Source organism: Trichechus manatus, unplaced genomic scaffold (assembly GCF_000243295.1).
Source record: "Trichechus manatus latirostris isolate Lorelei unplaced genomic scaffold, TriManLat1.0 scaffold00012, whole genome shotgun sequence".
In the NCBI taxonomy this organism is placed as follows: Eukaryota; Metazoa; Chordata; class Mammalia; order Sirenia; family Trichechidae; genus Trichechus; species Trichechus manatus.
The window spans coordinates 30,963,748-30,975,221 of record NW_004443948.1 but is presented as its reverse complement, the minus strand read 5'-3'; the positions used below and the strand labels follow the sequence as shown (position 1 = coordinate 30,975,221).

The 11,474-nt window shown below is 41.6% G+C and overlaps 1 protein-coding gene across 3 annotated transcripts in view; it reads right to left on the bottom strand.

The window, feature by feature from the left end:
* Positions 1 to 927: 927 nt before the first annotated feature.
* The window catches only part of BACH1 (BTB domain and CNC homolog 1), a 78,542-nt gene continuing 67,995 nt past the window's right edge, over positions 928 to 11,474 (bottom strand). For 2 of the 3 annotated variants that reach the window (XM_023726671.1, XM_023726669.1), the window contains exons 5-6: positions 3,157 to 3,233; positions 928 to 1,019 (exon numbers count right to left, since the gene is read on the bottom strand). In XM_023726671.1, the coding sequence (XP_023582439.1) occupies positions 3,165 to 3,233 (69 nt within the window). In that variant the 3' untranslated portion in view covers positions 928 to 1,019; positions 3,157 to 3,164. The remainder of the gene's footprint in view (positions 1,020 to 3,156; positions 3,234 to 11,474) is intronic. The other variant, XR_002823172.1, reaches the window with a different exon arrangement.

The following is an 11,474-nucleotide window of genomic DNA, read 5'->3' as shown; positions in this document are numbered from 1 at the left end:
GAGAAATTTATATGCCATGTAAGTTAAAACTCTCTGATAATTAGAATTTTTAACCATGGAATGAGCTACAGTGGCAGATAAAGAGTTTAAGGGAAGGCTTGGAATGCAGTGGTTAATGTATTCCTAGAGGAATCACATATTGGGTAAGGACTGGACTAAATAACATTTGAGATTCTTTCCAACTCTAAAATTTTATGAGTCAGTAGTCCCTGGCTCTGGCCTAGCCATGCTCTAAAGTCCAACCAGCTAGTCAAGTACCTAGTATAAGCAAGCATTTAAGGAAGGTTCGCTCCTTTTTATCATGGTTCCTATGCCCCTAAGTGCAAGAAGGCCTCATAAGTTGCCCGATTATTCAGCAACCATACTATAAAACCAAAACCAAACCAGTTGCCGTTGAGTTGATTCCGACTCACAGTGACCCTACAGGACAGAACAGAATTGCCTCATAGGGTTTCCAAGAAATGGCTAGTGGATTTGAACTGCCAGCCTTTTGGTTAGCAGCCGAGCTCTTAACCACTGTGCCACGAAGGTTCCAACTGTACTATACTTTGCCCTTTATATGAATCATTTTGATTTACCATCTGTCTGCTAATTAAGACATCGAATAGGAAAGAGCTGATTTAAAAAGTCACCAGTCAAAATTCAAATTTGAATCTAAGTCTATTCTTATGAAACTGTTATCAGATTAGAGCCCAGGATTTTCATGTTTGAGTTGGCTTTTCCAAGATCACTGGGATTTATATCATTAATAGGGAAAGAAATTGTTTTTCTAAGAAGACAAGATTGAAAAGAAGCAATTGTCATTTGAGCGAGATTCAGGTCACCTCACTCATGGGTAGGATTGGCATCTGAGTGAGATTCAGGTCACTTCACTCATAGGTGGACAGAATAGAAATGAAATGGGGAAAGGTGAACATTGCTACTTACATGGTGTCTTCCCAGATCATAGTCTGCAGCAAATTTTTACACAAAAGACCTTTCTCATAGTATGATGATTCGAGCAAGTGCCCCTTCCTTCCCTTAAGAAAACAGAATAAAAATAGGAAATTTTCTGGATACAAACACTTTTAAATTATGGTAATGGGAAGACCCACACCCACCACACCCCCCAATTAAAGGCAACAGAGAGCTCTTGGAAAGTCCTTCACGTCTTCCAAGGACCTGGTTTGAGGAGCACTTTTGTACAGGGTTATGTACTTGGAGCCAGATGGTCTTAGTGAGAATCTTGACTCCATGGTCTCGTAGCTCAGTGACTTTTGGTGAGTTACCCAAGTTCTCTAAGCCTAGTGTTTCATCCATAAATGAGATCATAATAACATCTACCTAATAAGGTCATCAGGAAACCCTGGTGGCATAATGGTTAAGTGCTACGGCTGCTAACCAAAAGGTCATTAGTTTGAATCCACCAGGCGCTCCTGGGGAACCCTATGGGGCGGTTCTACTCTGTCCTATAGGGTCGCTATGAGTTGGGACTGACTCGACAGCAACTTTTTTTTTGTTTCTTTTCTATGTTAAAACAGAGGAAAAAGACAAAGACGCAGTGATGAACAAGATGATGATCTTGAAAGACTTTATAATGTCTTCCTTAACCAGAACACCAAGATAACTAAAACCAATGTAATAAAGTCACAGTTAAAAAAAAAAAAAGTTTTAGAGCTGATAGTCCTAAGTATGCAGAGCAAAAGGACTCACTCACCACGACCCAGAAAATAAATAGCTAAGTAAATAAATCACACATACAACAAAAAAAAAACCTCGTTGTTGTTGAGTGATTTCAACTTAGAGCAACCCTATAGGACAGAGTAGAACTGCCCCATAGGGTTTCCAAGGAAGGCCTGGTGGATTCAAACTGGCAACCTCTTGGTTATCAGCCGAGCTCTTAACCACTATGCCACCAGGGCTCCTCAGGGAGACATAGAATCAAGAAAGTGTGTGTGTTGTTGGTGTTGTGTTTAAGATAGAGTTGAAAAATTAGAGTACGGTTACAGAAATGATCCATTAGAGGGCAGGGAGAAGTTGATAAAAGAAGAGAGAATAACGGGAGTGAAGTGTTTTTGAAGGTCAAAGAGCACTGAATCCAGAGAACAAGGGGAGGGACTGGGATTTGCTTTAAAAAAAAAAAAAATGCCATTGAGTCCAACTCATGGCAATTCCACGTGTGTCAGAGTAGAACTGTGATCCACAGTGTTTTCAATGGCTGATCTTTCAAAGTAGATCTCCAGGCCTTTCTTGGTCACAGCAGGACCCAAACCTCCAACCTTTCGGTTAGCAGCTGAGCACGTTAACCATTTGCACCAACCAGGGACTAGAAAAGGTTTGCGTTAGGAATTTTAGAGCTGTCTGGAGGCTTTTATTTCACTTAAGTAGGAGGCGAGATGGACAGCTAAGTGAGGGTGGAAGAAAGAGGGGTTGTGGGTGGCTTGAGAAGAATGTATGAATTAGTAGTTCTGGGGAAGCATAAGAGGGTTTCTGGGTCATAGTGGGTGTGTTTTGAGGCTTTAGATCATCAAATTAAGGGAAACAGTTCAATTAGATATTCTCAGGTAACATGCAGGTGCTCAGGCACAGGTGCAGAGAAGATGGGCTGAGGTTTCGTTAGACAACTGTGATAAGGGTAAGGGGAAATAGGGAAGTTGAAGTACTTCTGAGGGAATGAATGTAATGATGGACCATGGAATACTTAATGATCTACATGCACAGAGCAAGAGAATAGAGGGCAATTCAACCAGGTGTTTAAAATGGGCTATTTCTGAGTGCAGAGAATACAGGTGATTTTCATCTTGATGTGGGTCTTTATTCTCTAAATTTTCTACAATAAGCACATTTTAGTTTTAAGTGTGGTTAAGAAAAAATAACCAAAAATGATATAAAAGCAGTTACACACTAAGTTTAAGAGTAATCTTTGTAAAATTGAAGTGAAGACAATTTGAACATCCATTGCAATCCAATGCAACAGATGAAACATATAAAATATATAAAATATTTTTCAAATATATAAAATTATATATATTACAATATAAATATATAAAATACTTAGGTTTTTAATGATATTTTGAAAACAAAAACCTCATTGGTCACAATTAGAAGTGGCTAGGGCACAAGCTCATTATTCTGAAATTGGACAAATAAAGGTACAGAATCAAGCACTTATCTTACCTCTTCCTTTATAAACTGTGCTTCTGGGAAGCCAGACTAGATGCGAGGGAAAGTTCTTCCCCACAGAAGAATTTCAACTAATAAATGTAAAGAGAATGATTAAGTTAGAACGATGTCACTTTGCAACCCTCAAGAAAACAACGAATCTAGCCAATATCGGCAATAGTTGCTAAAGCCATGGGATAAAAGGTTGACAGGAAATTTGAGAACGATAGGTCAGGCTGGCAACATGTACACCCACATCAACCTTAACATCACTAAAAGTAGGACAAACAGACATCATGCCACCTGATGTGATGCAACAGGAAGTACCCAACATTGCTAATGCCATATCAGTGCCCCACCCCCAAAATAACTGAACCTCAATTAAACCAAGCTTCGAGACTTAGCTACCAGTTCCCAAGAAATATGGGACATTTTCTTTATGTCCAGTTGACATTGATTCCAACGCTTGGTGATCCCGTGTGTGTCAAAGTAGAACTGTGCTCTATAGGGTTTACAATGGCTGATTTTTTGGAAATAGATCACCAAGCCTTTCTTCTGAAGTGCCTCTGGGTGGACTCAAATCGCCAACGTTTAGGTTAGCAGCTGAGTGGGTCAACCATTTGCACCTTCCAGGGACTCCATGGGACATACAGAAACAACTTAAACCGTATCACCAGGATGCCATCAAACAAAGTCCAAGATGGGGGTAAGTCAACAGGAAAAATGACTCCACTCTTCCGCACACAAATAGTACGGAAAAAAAAAGAGGGGGAGGGAGGGAAGACTCTTAAATATTAATAGAGGCTTAAGAAATAGATCAATCAATCTCAATGATGTGTCCTTTTTGGGGGTCCTGATTTGAATCAACATGCAATAAAAATTTTCTGAGACACTCTGGCAAGTTTTTGTTAGAACTGATAACACTATTGTAGTTATATATTTTTAACTCCCTTATCTGTTAGAGATTCATACTGAAGCATTTACATATAAAATTGTTATAGCCCAGCAGTGAGAAGTAATTAAACACAATTGGCAAAATACTGATAATTGAGGCGAGGTGATGGTACCATCAAGGTTCATTACACTATTCTCTCTAATTTGGGATATGTTTGAAAATTTCCGTAATAAAAAAAAAAAAAATTAACGCTGAAGTTGAAATGAAAAAGACAATGTGCCATTCATATCCAAGACAGTCTTGAGACCTGGGGCTTATAAAGCCCTTCCAGAATTTTAAATTGCCTACAATTTTATATGATGCAAGAATGATCCAAATATCAATGTCTGTTGTTATTCTGTTGAATTGATGTTTGCCTGTTTGCGGTGTCTTTATAGGAATTGATAATAACTCCAACCATCCAGCAACCTGTGAAGAGCTGCGTGTCTTTACAATCTGGCAGAGAAAGAAACAGGTTTCTAGACTCACTAAAGTATCCACCCACCCCAGTCTTCAAGCAGGTGAATGTGTACAATGGGATCAAAATTCACAGCCAGTTACCAGCCACTCACTCGCACACACTCCTTCCAACAGGGGCAGAAGAACAAGGAAACCTAAGTAGTAGCTGTGTGCAGTCAAACATACAAATATTTATCTAGCTTACTCCACCACTGCACAGAGTTCTAATGTGTAGTCTGAGAGCATAAAATGCAGATACCAGTATTGTATGTGACTCTGAGACATGACAGCTTAGCAGCCCCTATGGGCCCTGAAGCCCTGGTGGCGCAGTGGTTAAGAGTTCACCTGCTAACCAAAAGTTGGCAGCTCAAATCCACCAGCCGCTGCTTGGAAATCCTATGGGGCAGTTCTACACTGTCCCATAGGGTCCCTATTAGTTGGAATTGACTCAACGGCAATGGGTTTTGTTTTGTTTTGTTTTGGTTTATGGAGCCCTAGTGGCTCAGTGGTTAAGAGCTCAGCTGCTAACTCTAAGGTCAGCAGTTTGAATCCACCAGCGGTTCCTTGGAAACCCTGTGGGGCAGTTCTACTCTGTCCTGTTGGGTCACAGAAGAATTTCAACTAATAAATGTAAAGAGAATGATTAAGTTAGAACGATGTCACTTTGCAACCCTCAAGAAAACAACGAATCTAGCCAATATCGGCAATAGTTGCTAAAGCCATGGGATAAAAGGTTGACAGGAAATTTGAGAACGTCAGAATTGACTCGATAGCAGAAGATTTTTTTTTAAATGGGTATCTTAGTTATTTAGTACTGCTCTAACAGAAATACCCCAAGTGGATGGCTTTAACAAAGAGAAATTTATTCTCTCACAGTCTAGTAGGCTACAAGTCCAAATTCAGGGCGTCAGCTCCAGGGGAGGGCTTTCTCTGTTGACTCTGGAGGAAGGTCCTCGTCATCATCAGTGTTCCCCCGGACCAGGAGCTTCTCTGAGCAGGAACCTCAGGTCCAAAGGAAGCGCTCTGCTCCCGGCACTGCTCTCTTGGTGGTATAAGGTTCCCATGTGTCTCTGCTCGCTTCTCTCTTTTATATCTCAAAAGAGATTGGATTAAGACGCTATCTAATCTTGTAAACCTCATCAGCATAACCTCATCACAGTGATAGAATTTACAACACATAAGGAGATCACATATAACTCATCATAGTGATAGAGTTTACAACACATAAGGAAATCACATCAGATTACACAATCATACTACACTAGGAATCATGACCTAGCCAAGCTGCTACACACATTTTTTGGTGGACACAATTCAATCCATGACAGTGGTTTCAAACCCTTAGGATTTTTCAATTTTAAGGTTTCCATGGTTATTTTGCCTTTCATTTGCTTCTTTTCCCAAATAATTGTTTTAATGGCCTTTCTTTTGTCTTAGGGAACACTATTTCTGTCAAAAAGTTTTCTGGAAGTCCTAATGCAACTTTGACTCTTATGTTACTTTCGAGGACAGATTAGCAGTTGTCTTAGTTATGTTGTGTTGCTATAACAGAAATACGACAAGTGAATGGCTTTCACAAACACAAATTTATTCTCTCACAGTTTAGGAAGCTAGAAGTCCAAATTCAGGGTTTCAGCTCCAGGGGAAGGCTTTCTCTCTCTGTTGACTCTGGGGGAAGGTCTTGTTATCAATCTTCCTCTGGACTAGGAGCTTCCCCGTGCAGGAACCTCAGGTCCAAAGGACGCGCTCTGCTCCCGGCACTGCTTTCTTGGTGGTATGAGGTTCCACTGTCTCTCTGCTCATTTCTCTCTTTTATATCTCAAAAGAGATTGGCTTAAGACACTATCTAATCTTCTAGATGTCATCAATATAACTGCCACTAATCCACCTTATTAACATAGTCATAGCGTTTACAACACACAGGAAAATCTCATCAAATGACAAAATGGTGGACAATCAAACAATACTGGGAAACGTGGCCTAACCAAGTTGACACATATTTTGGGGGCACACAATACAATCCATGACAATGGGTACTTAAACCATCGGAAGAGTTTCATTCTGGTGAAATCCAAATGGGAGAAGCGCCTGGCTGTCAGGGACACATCAGGTGTCTCTTTCTCCCTTCCCTTTTCACTTACACCCCTGGGGCCTGGGCTCATTCCAGAATCTCTGTGGCTACCTCACAGTGATCTACCATTTCAGGCTTTTCTATGTCTAGGTCCTGCCCTGGTCAAGCTGTACCACCACCACCACCACCACCACCACACACACACACACACACACACACACACACACACACACACACACACAACACACATACACACATGCACACCTGTGGAATCCTATTTACTTGCTCATTGTCCCAGAGCAGTGCATCGCAACTGTGGTCCTGAGACCAGCAGCATCAGAAGCACCCAAAAATTGGTTAGAAATACAAATTCTTGGGCCCCACTTCAGATCTGGAGTCTTTGGGTGGTGCAAAGGGTTAATACAGTTGGCTGCTAACCCAAAGGTTGGGAGTTCGAGTCCACCCAGAGGGGTCTTGGAAGAAAAGCCTGGCAATCTACTTCCAAAAGATCACAGCCATTGAAAACCCTATGGAGCACAGTTCGACTCTGATACACATGGGGGCACCATGAGTCAGAATGGACTCCACGGCAACTCCAACTGGTCCACTCCAGACCTACTGAATGAGAAACTCTAGGGATGGGGCCCAGCAACCCCTGTTTTAACAAGCCGTCCAGATAATTCTGATTCTCACTCAAGTTTGAGAACCACGGAGCCCTGGTGGTGCCGTGGTTAAGAGCTCTGCTGCTAACCAAAAGGTCAGCAGTTCGGATCCACCCGCTCCTTGGAAACCCTATCGGGCAGTTCTATTCTGTCCTATAGGGTCACTATGAGTCGGAATCAACTCGAAAGCAACACATTTCGGGTACTATAGAATGGGGAAAAAAAAAGATACATGCCTACAGAGGAAGGTGGGTTTTTGTAAACACTGCAGTTCCTTCTAATCCTTAAAAAATCAGGACTGGATGAGGATAAGACGTTCTAACTTTACACAAAAGAGAAAGGGAATGATTAAGAAATCAAAAGATGTGTACTCACAAAAAGAAAAACCCACTGCCGTCAAGTCAGTTCTGACTCACAGTGACCCCAAAGGGCTTCCAAGGCTGTAAATCTTTACAGAAGCAGACCGCCACATTTTTCTCCCACGGAGCCGCTGCTGGGTTCAAACCGCTGACCTTTCGGTTAGCAGTCAATTGCTTTACCCACTGCACCACCAGGGCTCCTTCAAAAGGTGCATAGTCAGTGTGAATTAGCTATAGAAATGGTTGTGAGCAACAGGTCAGATAACACAAAATTAGCATTAAATGACAGCTATTGTTTTATCACAACTCAGCCTCCAAACTTAGTTTAATATTAAAATTGGTTTGCATTTATCCAATTTGCCAACAAGCATTAACTGAGCACCTTTGACGTTCATTTCTTCAAAGTACCCCAACTGGTGAAGACACCTGAAAGGACAGTATAGAGGGACGCCCCGAAGGGTTTACAATTTCAAAATCACAACATGAATACTGTGCATTTGTGTAACTGATACTATAACAATTGTTACAATTTTAAGAAATGTCTGAAACAGTCAGTCCTTTAACACTTATTTTGTGTTACCTGGCCTATTCCTCCCTACCTTTTCAATAGTTAGTTCACATTGACCATATATCTTTTGATTTCTTCATTATTTTCTTTCTTTGTTGTGTAAAATGAGAATGTCTTATCCTCAGCCCCCCGAAAAACTAGACTTGTTGCCTTTCAGTCAATTCTGACTTCGTGACCCTGTAGGACAGGGTAGAACTGCCCCATAGAGTTTCAAGGAGTGCCTGGTGGATTCAAACCGCCGACCCTTTGGTTAGCAGCCATAGCTCTTAACCACTATGCCACCAGGGTTTCCCATCCTCACCCAGTCCTAGGTTTTTAAGGATTAACCCTTTCAAGATCCGATTACGTTCTGCTTTGAATTTTGTCTTGATACCATGTGTTTTCACTAATGGAAGCATGCTGAATCACTGAGCGTTGTTGAATTTTTGGTAAGTAGTATGGATTTTTTTTTTTTTTTTTTTCCTCTCACCAGTAATCCTACCCTTTGAGTCCTGATGGAGATTTGTTGTCCCACTAATTCTACCCTGGATGCCCCCTGGAGTCCAGAGGGACATACCGTGTCCCAAAGAAAAATTTTCAAAATTTCTGTTTCCTACCAAAAAATGCACACACCTCATACAACACGCAGTAGAAACAGTGATTTGTGGCACACACCAATTTTTTCAGTTTCAAAGAGTCATAAAGTTCCCTGCCTTGCAGCAGGACACACTATCTGTGGAAAGACAGCTTCCCAATGAACCTGAGAGGTGGAAATAGCGGGTGGGCAACCATATATCCCAATGGTCATGAAAGGCTTGAAAGAAGCTGCAGTGTTTGCAACAATCCGCTTTTCTTCTGTACGCATGAATCTCCTTTATTTTTTCCATCCTATAGCATAAAACCAAAAGCCAAACCATTTGCCAACAAGCCCAATTCATGCTGACCCTGTTTGTGTCAGAGGAGAACTGTGCTCCATAGGGTTTTTCAGTGGCTGATTTTTTGGAAGTAGATCACCTGGCTGGTCTTTTGAGGTACCTCTGGATGGACTTTAACCACCAATGTTTTTGTTACAGCCAAGCACGTTAACTGTTTGCACCACCTGTTATGGATTGAACTGTGTCCCCTAAAACATGTGTCAACTTGGCTAGGCCATGATTCCCAGGATTGAGTGAGTGTCCACCATTTTGTTGTTTGATGTGATTATCCTGTGTTGTAAATCTTAACCTCTATGATGTTAATGAGGTGGGATTAGAGGCAGTTATATTAATGAGGCAGGACCCAATCTACAGGATTAGATTGTATCTTGAGTCAATCTCTTTTGAGATATAAAAGAGAGAAGTGAGCAGAGAGGAGTGGGATCTCATGCCACCAAGAAAGAAGCACCAAGAGTGGAGCATGTCCTTTGGACCCGGGGTTCCTGTGCTGAGAAGCTCCTAGACCAGGGGAAAATTGATGACAAGGACCTTCCCCCAGGACCAACAGAGAGAGAAAGACTTCGCCTGGAGCTGGCACCAGAATTTGGACTTCTAGCCTCCTAGACTGTGAGAGAATAAATTTCTCTTTGGTGAAGCAACCACTTGTGGTATTTCTGTTATAGCAGCACTTGATAACTAAGACACCTCCTATAGTGGTCTTGAACTTTAGCAAGCACAGAATTATCTGGAGGACTTGTTAAAACAGGGATTGCTCGGCCTCATCCCCAGAGTTTCTGACTCGACAGGGTATTCAGGGGTATTCTCTCCTCTGCCTCTCTCTGTCTAAAGAATAATAAAAATCTATATTTTTAGAGAAATAAATAAGGAAAACAATGCTCACTGACTATGAATTTCTACTTTCCATCTTAGTTCAAATGTGAAGTAAATTATTGCTAAATTTGGATTCAAAACCAGGTATCCTAATTTTGAGCTTATATTTGCTAGGCCCTGGTGGCACGGTGGTTAAGACCTACGGCTGCTAACCAGGTGGTCGGCAGTTAGGATCCACGAATCGCTCCTTGGAAACCCTATGGGGCAGTTCTACTCTGTCCTATAGGGTTGCTACGAGTCTGAATCGACTCGATGGCAACGGGTTTGGATTTTTTTTTTTTTTTTTTTGGTTGAGAGAAGGTCCCACCGTGGTGCAAATAGTTTGCACTCAGTTACTAATCGAAAGGTTGGTGGTTCAAACCCACCCAGCTTCACCCCATAAGAAAGACATGGTGATCTGCTTCTATAAAGATCACAGCCAAGAAAACCCTGTAGAGCTCAGTTCTACCTTGAACACATGGGGTCACCATGAGTCAGAAATGACTCAACAGCAACGGGTTTAATTTTTTGGTTGAGAGGGCACTCACAGGGTCCACCTCTCTGAGACATCTCCAAGGAAAGCACATGTCTAATTTCCCAAAACATGTATGATTTCTCATAATTAAAATGGCCACAGTTTTTCTTTTACTTTCGTTTTTATTAGGTTATGAAACTGGTGGGATAATTATTCATGTTAAAAAGACTTACTTTCATGTTCTAGGCTATCACCATATTTCAACCTCTTCTCATCGCATCTGAATTATGGTGAGACTGTAGAGTATTTATAAGTGTATACAAATACTTTATATACACTTTATTGATAAAGTCACCCAGATGACAATATTTTAAATTCTCCCTGCATTCTTTTTAATTAATGACCTAGAAGCTATCTTTTGCAGAAATAACTACCTTAAGCTTCAAAAAGTTTTCAGTTTGAAAGTAACAGAGTTCAACATTTTCCAGTGGGCTGAGTTTTATTACAAATTCTAGTGGTGACAAGAAAAACTGGGAAAGTGACCCAGGGAGGAGACGCCTCCAAGCACCCCAAAGGGAAACCTCTCCGTCCCCTTCAGCTTTTGCTGCTGTTGTTGTTGCTGTTGTGAGGGGCCACCGAGTCAGCCTCCGACTCAGGGCGACCCCACGCACAACAGAACAAAATGCTGCCCGGTCCGGCGCCATCGCCATGATCTGTTTGGGATCAGACTGTTGGGATCCGTGGGATTTTCTTCCTTGTTTATTGTACTTTAGATGAAGGTTTACAGAACAAACTAGCTTCTCATTAAACAGTTACTACACATATTGTTTTGTCACATTGGTTAACAACCCATGACAAGTCAACATTCTCCCTTCTCGACCTCGGGTTCCCCATTAGCAGCTTTCCTGACCCCTACTGCCTTCTAGTCCTTGCGCCTGGGCTGCTGTGCCCCTTTAGTCTCATTTTGTTTTATGGGCCTGTCTAATCTTTGGCTGAAGGGTGAACCTCAGGAGTGACTTCATTACTGAGCTAAAAGGCTGTC